Source organism: Centroberyx gerrardi, chromosome 24, assembly GCF_048128805.1.
Source record: "Centroberyx gerrardi isolate f3 chromosome 24, fCenGer3.hap1.cur.20231027, whole genome shotgun sequence".
NCBI lineage: Eukaryota > Metazoa > Chordata > Actinopteri > Beryciformes > Berycidae > Centroberyx > Centroberyx gerrardi.
Window position 1 is genome coordinate 6,433,153 of NC_136020.1, and position 13,848 is coordinate 6,447,000.

A 13,848-nucleotide genomic window follows, 5' to 3' on the forward strand; every position below is an offset into this window, starting at 1 on the left:
GCTATATTCTTAGTCTTTTTTTCTTAGCTGTATCCTATTATTATTTCCCTGCTGCACTGACCCAATTTCCCCATTTGGACCATTAAAGTTTCATCTCATCTTATTTTATTTAACATCTAGATAAACGACTTGAATGCCAAGTCCTTCACTAGACTAAACAGACTCAGTTTTAGCAGTGGTATCAATGCTCCTGCTGTGGCGGCCGGCCGCTGCTGAATGATTGAGTACGGCGGGGCAGACGCTGGTGTGTCTGCTCACTCTGCGGTAAGAAGTCAAGGCTAGGAACTCACCCCGCCCCAGTTCAGCGTCCTAGCGAGGTCATTTCCTGTTCCCAGAGGAAGCACAGCGACGGGAGGCTGGGGGTTCATCTGCAGCTCGTCCAGCGCAGACAGGATCCACCCCACCTACAGAGAGACAGACACAAACACTAAATATCTAACAGGAGTACGAGTTGCTGTTCTGCTCGCTCGACAGCAGGGAGAGACGCAGAACTCATTCATTCACTCATTCATTCAAACCCATATATTGGTCCAAACCTAATAATAAAAGACTTGACTTTTCCATCAGACCGGACTAGACGAGAATAGAATGGTCTCTCACCGTGCCATCCCCTCCACAGGCGAGGATCCTCAGATTTGGCACTTTCCTATACAACTCCAACCTAGCAATTTACAAACACAAAGCAACACAAAGACAGGTCAGGGTGTGGAATAAAAGAGAGCAGGGCATTACAGTGCTGATGGGTTTGGAGTGGGTGTAATTGGTCCAAGTTTCATGAAAATTGCTCAGCCCATAAAAGACCACATAAGCATTCTATTTGATTAAAAGGATAATCAGAGTTTTTTTCTTCTGGCACCATCATTGTGATAATAGTCCAATGTGAAATGAACCTGTGAGTATCAAATTACCACCGGTTTTGCTTGGGGAAACAGTGTGCCAATACAACTAATGCTAATAACACTGCTAAGTCGTTTTCCAGTTAAATGAAAAAACAAAAACAAAAAAAACTGGCCCAGCATGTCAAGGTCAGGGTATCACTTTGACATTGGCCAATATCGGACCTAAGGGAGAGTACTTACGCCTCTCGCAGCCCGCCTTGTGACAGATCAAAGACTTGTCGCGGATTCAAGATCCACATGAACATCTGTAACACTTTGGTACCCTACAAAGAGAGAGAGAGAGAGAGAGTTTTGAAGACCTAAGAACAACTGCCTTGTCTTCAGATAGCTGTCGGTAGATGTTTTAATACTCAACAGTAAGGTTTGAAAGCCAGACTAATGACATTATTTAAAGTGGGTTAGCAGCTCCTGCCTCCCTCTCATCCTTTCCTATTGTCTCAGTAACGAAAAACTACTGAGGTGAAAAATAAATAAAAGATTAATAAAAAACACCAAAACCTGGAGCAGCAAGGCGTTGATGTAACAAGGCAGAAATAAGTATAAGCTCTATTGGAAATGGAGTAGTATTACTAGGGGAGGTGCTGTAATTGTGATTATTATCAACAGCATCTCTAATTTTAATCCACTATGATGCCAGTTTTACAAATCCGGAAATTGAAGGAAAAAAAAATGGAGCAAATTACCTGCAGTTTTCAGCAAACTCTGAGCTCATCTGATAATAGACATTCATGAACTGACATCTCCCTAATGTAATAATGTGTTCTGTTTTTGGAGCTGGCAGACTGTCATAACACATGTAGGCTACTAGCTCACACTGTCTAATGGAGGCTGGAGGAGATTTCTGACCTCAGTACAAATGCACCAACCACACCACATGCTGGAAATCCATACAATGGAGGAGTAAAATAAATAAAATCCTTTCTGAAATCGAAACCTGATGATGTTATGATGCAAGATATTGTGATTTAAAACAAAATGACATTACAGGGCGTCTCCCACTGAAACTAATCCAGTTCCAATAGGGCTAGTCAGCAGGGTCATCAGATAGATGAAAATCAAAGATGGAAAAGTTTCCTGACCTGGTTGCCCCCGCTCTTGGGATTGACGAACACCAAGATAGGCTTCATGAGAGGAGAGGGGAGGGGCTTCAACATGAACGGACGCCATTTAGACTCCTAGAGGTGAAGAGAGAGCGAAATGCTATAGACACAGAGAAATTCACATCTACAAACACATACAGTATGTACTGCGTATGCACCAGCACACACACATACACTTACCTGGCTTCACTCATCACTTACTTCTGAAGGCTTATCTATTATCTATATACAAGTGCTACAAGGGCCATTCATTCTTTCAAATTTTCATAGCTGTTATAAAAACATACATTTCAAATTTTTTCACAAAATTCTTGATGATTATTTACTTTTTTGTTGTTTATCAGTCAGTTTGCTGTTGTGTATTAAGAACATTTTATAGTAATAAATAACGAAGACACAAATACAAGCATGGGCACAAACATTCTCTCTCTCTCTCTCTCTCTCTCTCTCTCATAGGTTTACTTACATCCATGCCCTTCTTGCTCGTCCTTCGTTTGAACGACGTCCGCTTTTTCCTCCTGGCGGAGTTCTTAAACGAGCTCTGGGACACGCACGCACACACACACACACACACATACACACACACACACACACACACACACACATACACAGAGTGCAGTGGTTAGTTCAGTATCACTATGTCACTTGTGATGGTAATTAAAAGTGCGATGAAGCATGTGATGTGACCAAAGCGTATGTGTGTGTGTGTGTGTGTGTGTGTGTGTGTGTGGCGAGACACACACCCAGAGTACCCTCAGACAGATCAGACAGGTGTCGCTTCATATCACATCACAGCCAAAAGCACCGACACGTACATGCACACGCGCATGAACACACACTCACACACACACACACATGCACTCACACACACACACACACTCACACTTTTTGACACAGGCCTTCTTTTAGAGTTTTAAATTTAGAGTCAACAGTGTCATTTCTCATTACTGTCACAAAAGACTGCTAGTGAACTTCATCAGCCAGCGGACTGTCTGCTGGGGGATCTCCATAATGGGAGGGTGTGTGTGAGAGAGAGTGTGTGTGTGTGTGTGTGTGTGTGTGTGTGTGTGTTTGTGTAACAGAGATAAAAGAAGTCAGTTAACCTTACTCCTCTTTTTTCAGAGTGCAGTTTTGGGTTAGAGAGTGGCAGTGTGGCTCTCATGGTAGTTAGTAAAGTCCTTGCTAGGAGGAATGACATTCATAACGTGTGTGTGTGTGTGTGTGTGTGTGTGTGTGTGTACCTGTGGTTTTCTGACTTTGATGATCCAGGAGGGGGGTACTATGACTCCAGCGTGGGCGCCCAGGGAACACGGCTCCTCAATCTGGTGCAGCATGAAACACGTCACCTTGTTGTGGAACTGCAAGCAAATCATCCTTATTATTATTTATCCTATGTATGAAGCATTATATTGTATATCCTCCTCATTATGATTTTTCAATCAATTGCGCATTTCGCATCCAAGCCACAAGTGTCCTTATTCCCGCTTTAAGTTTCACAACTGGATACAAAGCAGAATTTAGTATCTATTAGTCACATTGTGGCATTGCTACAGTGTCATTTTTCAGTCTTTTGGCTCTGGCCTTGAAAGAGACGATCTCATTTCCTTTTATTCAGAATTCGTTTCAACCTGCCTGCACCCTCTCAACGGTGTGCGTTTTGTTACGAGACATGCCACTTTCTTGTGGATCTAGAAAAAAAACAAAAAAACAAAGCCACAGATTGGGAAACACCGCATCTGGGAGAAGTGCAGGAATCTCCTATAGTACGTTCACGATGGCTGACCCAGAAAATGTGATACAAGCAATGTGCCTTAGTTTATTCCCACAACATTATCACAAGTTCTGTCCTGTCCGTATGTTTAATTATATATGTCCAAGATGTTCCATATCGTCAACCTTGTTTTTATCCTTATTGCTGAGATAGAAACCAGAAAAATACATGGGAAACAACACTCAGGATCAAGGCAAGGAACAGCTCCCTTCCCTTTTTTTGAGTTAAAGAAACATGTGATGAGAAAAAATGAAGTAAAGATGGAGACAATCAAAGAGAGGAAAAGTGTCCCAAGAGGAGAAAAGGAAAGTATTACATTTGACTGCATTCATTCTCAATGCAGTAATTCAGAACATACCCAGTTTACACAACACATAAATAGTTAATGATTATGCTTCCACATGATGCCAGTAAGTGGTTGCTTTTATCCAAAGGGCCTTGCAGCGGTGTGTGTACATTTATAGTATGGCTGGAACCCCTCACCCTGGCAGTGTTAATGCCCTGACCTAAATGTTGAACTACAAAGGCCCCTGCAGACAAACTTACAACAGAAAAGAACGTGGGGGACATTACAATGCTAACCCATCCTGAAACAAAATTCCAATACGTGAAAATAAACATATCAGCCTCAAAGCTAGAAGCAACAGAGTCAAGGCTGTAGTCTGTGATGTTGTTAAGGGACAGAACATGGAGCTCCTTCACTCCTAATGAATTGGAGGCTGATGCTGCAGGCATCCTACAATGTTTATTTGAGCTCGTGCATTCAAGTGAATACTTGATTTTATTGTATTGCTCACAGTTATGAACTACAAAATGCTCCATATCCCTGTAAAATCACTCTAAGTACTGTCGCTGCATTGCAAATGTATTTATTTATTTAGTTATTCTCCTGATATCACCACTTTGTTTTTTGTTCTCTTCTTTCTAGCTTTGGGACAAAGTTCATCATGTTGTTAAATACTGATTGAACTTCCAGTGATTTTCAGTGAACTGAAGGTTTGTAAGGTTTTGACAGTGAACAGCTACTAATGCACACATCCAAATCTGCACACTCTACATGTTATCTCCATCTGTAAATTGATTTGATAAAGTGAATAATTTAGACTAGTCTAGATAGACACTTTCTGTACATATGTATGGCCACCTGTAGACCTGCTAATGTGGATATGATGCACATCTTGCACATCATGTATATAAGCTGTGAATTCACATTGGTTTCCTGCATATTCCCATATCCTTTCGCATTTGTTCTATAGTGAGCATATCATGCTATCGTTGTTATTTCTCACTTATTTCATACTAAAAATATTTCATTTTTTGTCATATTTTCATCATGTTTTTTTTTTTATCTCAGTATGTCCTACTGCTGTTATTTTACACCCTTTCATAAAGCTGTAACTTTGCATACTTTCATTCATACATTTCTACTTAAATGTTGGAATTATTGTGGAATTGTATTTCTTTTCTATTTTTTCTTTGCAGAGGCCCAAATTCCCCACAGGGATAATTTAAGATTCATCTCATCTGACATCATCATGAATACTGGAGATACAGAGCTTTCATCCAACAACAATAATACATTAATTCTGTCTTAGGGTGATTTTTTTGCTTTGAATTAAAGTGATTAAATATAGAGGATGAACCACTTACAGCCTGTTTGCACCAAGAGCAACTGATGGCGATGATTTCCTTACTGTGGAAGAACTTCTGCTGGAAACTCTATGGAGACAGACAGGAAAACACTGAGCTACTCCACATCAACAGTATTAAACTGAGAACAATGCGTGTGTGTGTGTGTGTGTGTGTGTGTGTGTGTATGTCTTCACCTTGCCACATTGTCTGCACTTCCCCTCCTGTCTTCGTCTGTGAACCCAGTGATGTCTCAACATGTTCTGCTGTCAGAGAGAGAGATGTTACACACACTCTCCATTTCTCTCCCTCCCTCTCTCTCTCTCTCTCTCTCACACACACACACACACACACGCTTTGACACAAGCACACATACAAACTAATTTCTTTTCTCTCACACTTATAGGCCTACTGTCATTCACACACACAAACTCACACTTACGTCTCTGAGGCATCGAGATCCTCCCTCCCTGAAGGTTGGCTTGCAGCGGAAGTTGATCTGGAAACAGAGAGAGAGAGAGAGAGAGAGAGCAGAAGTCCATGTGACAAACTGTTGTGGGCATACCTGTACACAGTGGAAAAACAAAGATTTACCTACACACTGCATTCAAGCTTGTAGTATTTTTATGGTAGAACTGATCAGTACTACACTGGTTGCCTATGAGAAGCCCTTGACCTGAATTTATTCTAATGAGACATTTTGATTGGATTCCACACACGTTTTTTAATATTATTGTTACTTCACCCCTTTTGAGTCATTCTGTAAAACAGCATGGAAAAAGCTTCCTCATTTAGCACAACATGCGGGGCAATTACACAACTGTATACAAGCAGTAACCAGTGTAGAAATTCCCCATCATGCATCTACCTTGACTCTAACCTGCTGGTGCACTCAAATGTTTTTTCTAAATGGGATACAAAAGAAATTAACAGACACATTGTAGCAGAAATTCTCTCAAATAACTGGTTGAAAAATGAACAGAATCTGTTTTACAAATTATTTCTCTTCAACAACAATACAGTGTGGCATGCTTGTATTAAAATGTGGCACTTACTTTTACTGTGTGTATTGAACTGTGTGTGCGTGTGTGTGTGCATGTGCATGTGTAATACCTTGTCCAGTTGTTCTATGCAGGCAGTATGAACAACGATCTTACAGGCTGCACATTTCCTCCTGGGGGCCGACTTCTTAAAGGAGAGAACAGACACACAGCACAGAGGGCGGTGAGATACACACACACACACACACTAACATATCAAACACAAACCGTGCAAGAACGCACATACGGTAGATGATACGCACACTGTAACATACACGCTAGTAAAAGCAGACACACACACACAGACACACACAGTATGCAAACATTTCACTTCATTCCCATTCAATTAAAAAAAAAGCTTTATCAGGCATTTATCTGCAGCATTAACAATAAGATGACATTCGAGGCACTAAAAGCGCCACCTCGACATTTACAATTCCAGTCTGTTATTTTTCTTCTCCTGTCACGACTCCAAATATGGGCCAAGAAAAGTTTTCATGTTGGTGTTCAATTAACTGCTAAACAGGATGTTAGCAGTGGATGCATTGTTAAGTGTTTCTCACTGAAAGCAATGGGGCAGCTTGCAGCTAGCAGCACCATTAGACAGCACTTGCAGAGTAAGAAAGGACAGAATAGACTTGTTGTTGAGGCTCAAGTCATTCTCTCCCTCTATTCCACAGACTGATCTACATCTTCTACCAGCTACATTTTAAGACCTTTTTAAAGCTGCCTGGGATTGAATTTAAGACCAATTTAACTACCAACAAAACACATGTCGTAAAGAAACAAAAATAGGTAAAAAACCAGCCTATTTCCTATTGAACATAGCCAGTGAAAGTTTCGAAACTATAAATGGGAAATGCAAGAAGAACAACAGCTGGAAAAGAATTGTTTCCTATTGCTAACAAGCCGTTAGTTGGATAACTCAGAGACAAACGCACTCATTTTTCAAACAGTGTGACAATGTAAAATAATAGGAGAACATTCAAAATGTACCCTATGTCTTTAACAGATAATATTGCTATATTGTTGTTACAATAGACAAACAAGTCATAATTGGTAATAATATCATAGTAGGTAATGGTCTCAAATCTAGTCAATGGGTTGACTCTTGGCTGCCATGACAGGCACAATGACACTTAATGGCACAGAGGGGGAAAAACAGTCTTCATCATCCTCATGACACCATTTCACTGGAGTTTGATGGTGCTCAGTTGATCAATGGAATAAATGCATTAGCCATTTAAGTCATTCAAGATTTTTAGAATTTAAAAAACGCATGCCTTTAATGCCCACACATTTAGGAGAAGTCACGGAACGATGACATTGCATGTTCCGTTTACAAACTGGACGGTCAGCGGCACGGTCCTTTGGTTGTAGTGTTAAAGGGCAGTTACAGTTAATGCAACCTCAGTGTGAGAGCATGGCCAGCGGGCAGGCAAGGCTTCCAGTACACTGGTGATATCTCACTGCTTACAGCATGAAGCGGGCCTGTTCCTCCTTTCCCACTGTGTGACCACCGCATTTTCAGTCCTGCACGCCGCTGGGAGAGTTTACACATGGAAGCGACAGACGATATTTTCAGCAGCATTAATCCCACATTTTCAGTGCTACGTTTCAGACTGCCACTTTTTCTTTTTGATTGCTAAGATTTAATCTCATATCAAGCTGAGCACAGGTAGCAACATGCCTTCCAATGTCAACCATGACTTGTCAAAGCAATTTGAGATTCCACTGAGACTCGGTCCTCCTCTTAAGCAACTGAAAGCACACAGCAGAATGTTTATTTAATTAAATATCCTATAGAAAGAGACGACAGTAAACGTGTCTTTCTTTTGCTGCATCTTACTGGCAAAACTCTCACCATGTTCTTACAGAGACCCTACACTGTAATTGCATACGCTGTAAATGTACACATCATTATGTTAGTCACTATTAAAGGTTACGTGTCAGCACTCACTTTCAAGGGCACTTGTTAATGCTAGATGTGTGCTTTGCTGTATGGAGAGAGGCTCTACAACAGCTGTAATTTAAACATGCTCTCTACACAGTCCTTTACACCCATGGTTTTAATGCAATTTCTCTGTTTTCCAAGACTCCTATTTTATTCTGCTGCCTTGTAAGCAGGACTCATTAATGTGGCACCCTGTTTAAAATAACACTGATTTACTACATTTTGTTTGAAATAGACAAGCAGATGGTACACTGAGTCTCCAAAACATTAGGACCACCTGCTCTTTCCATGAACTAGACTGAACAGCTATGATCCTTGATTGACTTCACTTATTAAATCCATTTCAGTCATGAAGGGGAGATGAAGATGAAGAGGGGCAGACAGGTTAAAGAACAATTTCTACGCCTTTGAAATGTGTAATTTGGAAATATTGAGCAATGAATGTGCGGTTAAAAAAAAAAAAAAAAAAGTTTAGCTCACTGTTGCAATACTTAAGACTTCAGATTGTCTATGTAATGCCTGGGCTTGTGGCTTCCCAGCCACACCTGGCTGGACCACAGATCAGCCAACCACATTTCACAACCCTGTAAAAGCTGGTGACATAAAGGATTAACTGCTAGTGATTCTAAACTCAATGTTTCTCCCCCTTTTAATGGTGAAATTAAAGTAATGTCTGCTTTGCAAAACAAGCAATTAGAAGAAGGATAGCAATGAACCTGTCAGTTGTCTGTTTTTGGGGCTGCAAACTAGAGTTAAAACAATATTTTGATTTGCCATTATGTGGAGCCAATATTGGTCTTTTATTCAAATCAGATACGGGCCAGTCAGTAGTGTCGCCAATTCAGTTTGTTTGATTACATATTTATTGTAGAATTGAACGTTATGGTCTATGTACTTATTAGTATTAGTATGGGTTTCTGCTGTTGCAATCCAAAAAATATCTGTATCAGTCTGGTCGATATTGATTTTTTACTACACTTGTGAGGTCCTCACAAAATACAAGAGCACACCTCTCTCTCTCTCTCTCTTTCTCTCTCTCTCTCTCTCTCTCTCTCACACACACACAAACGAGCGGTTAGTGTGTGTACTACTCACTGCAGTCTTTAGTAGGCAGGTGTCCTCTCCTAGATAACAGAGGTCTCCTGAACAACTGGTTTCCAGCCACAGGTGATCCCCATTCAAAGCACTCTCCTGTAGACACCCCCCCCCCCCCCCCCCCCGACACACACACACACACACACACACACACACAGAATAAGACAGTGAAATAATGATATAATGAGTCACATTACCCTGATACTTGTCACACTCACATTATATACAATCACATTAAATTGCAACCATATGCACATAAACAAGTGGGCAAGAAGTGTGTTAAGCACATAATTGCTGCCGAGTAGATGGGAAATTTCAGAGTGCATATTAATTTGAGGTACCAATCAAAACACTGCAGGAAATATCAATTTAAGCATACACACACATACATACACACACACACACACACACAAGCCGCCATGTGCAGTATACACCCACAAAAGTGAGCAAGATTTTGCATGATTTTTGTACTATATAGTATTTGGTTTTGAACAGTCAAGCAAAAAACAAATTTATTAGACTTAAATGTGGGTTTGCGTGTAAACACAACTCACAACACACAGCCGTGTGTGTGTGTGTGTGTGTATGAGTATGACTAGTGTGCATTCATGTGCAATTAACTACAATGCTCTGTACGTGTGTGTGTGTGTGTGTGTGTGTGTGTGTGTGTCCTGCAGGGAGCTAAAGGCCAGTGATGACGTGCTGGAAGTGTCCCTGCAGACAGAACTAGAGGGGGAATCTCAGATGTGGGCTGACAACAGTTTGTCTACTTACACCTGCCAATTAATAATGCAGTGCAGTTCATTTACTACACTGCAATAAGTTCACAACCTCAACCTCAGTCGATACTGGACACATTTCTGGTGCAGTTTGGCCTTGGCTGGCAATTCTGTAGATTCTGCTGGACACTTCGGCTCATAACCAAGCAGAATATTTACAGCTTTCACCACTCAAACGCTGTTTTAGCAAGTGGAAGAACGAAGGAAGTGACTTGTGAGTTTAGAAATCCATTAGTCACTGTAGCTGCTGAGCAAAAAATTCAGTTTCAACACCAGAAAAGACTAGCAGGAACCTGAGTTCTTCATGCTGCTGTATACGCTGGTTTGGGTTAAGGCTTGGTCACATCTCATTTCAACCAAAGAATTATGTTCGCTCTTTGCGTCAATAAGGGATGTGATGTCATGTGGGATAGAGCGGGCATTTGAAAATTTGAGGAGGGTGCTAGCTAGCTCTTAGCTACTAGCATGCTAGCTGGTATCGCTAGGATAACTTAGAAACATCAAATCTAATTTTACTGTGTTTACCTCAAAAACTGTATAGTATACTTTCCAGTCTAATAATGAGTTGTGTTAAGCACTGAGCATTGGTATATAAGCATTAGGCAGATTAATACAGGTTAGATAGGTGAATAGTATGAATAGTAAATTACAGTAGCTAGATTAAAACTGTCTCAGAAAACTGGAGTTGCAAATGTAAACTCCACAAATTTACCATTAAACTGAAGTGCAGGTTGTAACAACTAAACAAAAAGCTGCAGACAACACACCTTAACTGGGATTTCATTTCAATATACCACGGCCTACTGTGGATAATGGATTAATTACTTGTCCTTACCCACAGTGAGACCAGTGTGTGTCCAGTGGGATCCAATGGTGAACAGAGGCAATATGCCAGTCTCTGCACTGCACTCATGTTAACTGTCTGAGTGCTGGGTGGTTTTACACAGCTCCGATTACTAAAAAGTATCAAGTTACTGTTTACACTGTGACAAACACGTGGGAGTTTAGGGCAAATTGTAGAATTTTAGGTTTCACTTTCATTTTCTCAATGGGAGGCTCTGTTGGATTGAGTGCAATACAACAAGAGTAAAGCTCCTTTCTGCTGCACTGACAGCACTAAAGCCAAGTGTGGAGATAAGTCTGACTGATGTGGCACAACAAGGCTCCTCAGTAAAAACTAAAATTACCGTTAAAAATGGAGCTGACTGGAGAGGAGTCTGTATCAGCTATCTTAAAAATTAACCTGGGAATATGTCTGTCATTAGGTTTGTTAGGGGTGACTGCAGGCAGGCAGGTGTTGCACCCGCCTCAATAACGTGCAGATTAAACAGGATAGGCTTGGTATTTTGGATGGGAAGTGATTAGTAGATCAGTCAGTCGCCTGACCATTTTCAGTAACAATCAAAACCCAAAAGAAAATGGCTGTTTTGCACTTCCACATGAACATTTGGATGAGTAAACCAGCCTGCTAACAGATTTATTTGCATGAAAATCCAAATGTCGTCCAGTGACCCAGCCAGACTGAACAATGGGACTGGGACAAAGTCTGTGTTTCTGTGTGCATGTGCTTGCATGTGAGCATATGCATGTACAGTATATTTGCATGTGCTTATGAGTGTGTGTACATGTGTATATGTGTGTATATATAGATCTAAGAAAAATCTAAGAAAAAAATACAATTATATATATATATATATACATAGATACATACAAGAAAAAGAAAACACTAAATATGAAAGAAAGGAGAAAGAAAGAAAATGTAATTATTTATATTTAATTAAATACAGAGCAAATGTGGTGCATGTCTGACCGTCCAGTCCACAGAGGTGCGTAGCTCCTTGGACGGGCCGTTGGATGGGGGGGGCAGGGGGGACTGGGGTGGACCGAGGTGCTGGAGGCCCGAACGGGAGATCGCTTTCCTACAGACAAGATGGACAAAGTGAAAAATGAGTTCATTCACAATCACAATTAGATTTGCATTTTTTGCATTTTTGGTGTTCTCCTTTTTCTTCCATGGTTCACATGCTTATTAATGTGTTTAGTGAGTTTCAATCTGTTAAAAACTCATTGTGTGGTATCAAAAATTCCATGAAACAACTCTCTTCTCACAGAGCATTTCAATGTTAACACAAATAATCTACTGTGTAGTTTTCAATACAATTGGGCATGTAACTTTATTTTCATGTTAAGAGACTATATTTCAATGGGTTCATGACAGAGCTAGTGATATTTGGTTCAGTAGAGCTGGTAACAGCTTGGAGGAGAGACTGCCAACAGCACTTAGGGGCGTGACAGAGAGAGAGAGAGAGAGAGAGAGAGAGAGAGAGAGAGAGAGAGAGAGAGAGAGAGGGGGGGGGGGGAAAGAGAGAGAGAAAGATGTGTTCTCTCAGTCAGGGGATGAGTCAGCAGTCCTCTCTCTCTCTGTTTCTGCCTGTCTCTCGCCCAACTATACTTCCCTTTTCTGTCAGTCTTCCCCTCTTTCTTGACATTTCCCTGCCTCTATCTGTTGTTTTTCTATTTCTCTCCTTCCTTGTTTATCCCTCACTGCATAACTTTCTCCCTCCATCCCCATCTGCCTAATTCCTCTATACAATCTTCACCCTCACCCCCGCTTCATCCCCTCATCAACCAGCTAACCAACCAATCAATCCGTTTATCATCTATCTATCTATACATCTATTAACTATCCATCTATCCCTTCATCAGTCACAATGGAAAACAATTCAGTGTTCAATGAAGCAGAAAAGGAAAGTCCAATCAGTTGTCAATTCACATGGGATTTTGAGTCCTGATAATGCCTCTGAAACAGCATTTACACCATGGGACACTAAAACTCTTCACTGAAATCCAGGATGGTAATGATAATAAAAAACATATTCATGCATACTTGTGTGTAATCCGATCAAAATGTCTCATTAGAATCAGTTCAGGTTAAGGTCTTGCCACAGACAACCAGTGTAGTATTGATCAATTCTACAATGAATATATAAAACTGCATCATATCCATCATATCAGAGACACTGACTGGACCAGATATGATTTTTAATAAAAGGCTAACATCGTCTCGATATATTGATTGAACCTGAACACAGACTGCATGTAATGTTCATACAAGTGTTGAGCACAAATTTACCCAAACAAAAAGAAAATAGAGTTTGCAAATTGGTTTGAGAAGTGCCTCTAGCACCATTTTCTCAGAGTTTATTAGGATTTAAAGCAGTGACACATGACTAACTTCTCCAGGCAGAGGAGATGAGCGTTGCTGTACTCACCGTTAATGGGGATTTGCTAATGAGACAAATCAATGTGAATGATTGGTTGGCTATATGAAAGACATATATGATTAAATGATTTGTCTGAATATGTCTTTGAATATGCATGAATACATTTTATTCTTATTAGGCTTGTACACCCTCAGAATGCACAAGTGTGTGTGTGTATGTGTGTGTGTGCGTGAGTGTCTGGTGGTAGGGTGGTCAGTGGGTGGGAGCTACAGAAGGAAGCATTGATGATAAATTGGTAGCTATGGGAAGAAATGGAGGGGTGTGTTTGTGTGTGTGTGTGTGTGTGTCAGTGGAAAA

At 40.6% G+C, this 13,848-nt stretch overlaps 1 protein-coding gene across 1 annotated transcript in view; it reads right to left on the bottom strand.

The window, feature by feature from the left end:
- The window catches only part of dgki (diacylglycerol kinase, iota), a 65,530-nt gene that overhangs the window by 26,809 nt on the left and 24,873 nt on the right, over positions 1 to 13,848 (bottom strand). Inside the window, exons 2-13 of the mRNA XM_071920569.2 lie at positions 12,078 to 12,186; positions 9,489 to 9,584; positions 6,513 to 6,587; positions 5,842 to 5,898; positions 5,597 to 5,662; positions 5,421 to 5,489; positions 3,241 to 3,357; positions 2,466 to 2,540; positions 1,979 to 2,074; positions 1,080 to 1,162; positions 601 to 661; positions 291 to 404 (exon numbers count right to left, since the gene is read on the bottom strand). Of these exons, the coding sequence (XP_071776670.2) occupies positions 291 to 404; positions 601 to 661; positions 1,080 to 1,162; positions 1,979 to 2,074; positions 2,466 to 2,540; positions 3,241 to 3,357; positions 5,421 to 5,489; positions 5,597 to 5,662; positions 5,842 to 5,898; positions 6,513 to 6,587; positions 9,489 to 9,584; positions 12,078 to 12,186 (1,018 nt within the window). The remainder of the gene's footprint in view (positions 1 to 290; positions 405 to 600; positions 662 to 1,079; positions 1,163 to 1,978; positions 2,075 to 2,465; positions 2,541 to 3,240; positions 3,358 to 5,420; positions 5,490 to 5,596; positions 5,663 to 5,841; positions 5,899 to 6,512; positions 6,588 to 9,488; positions 9,585 to 12,077; positions 12,187 to 13,848) is intronic.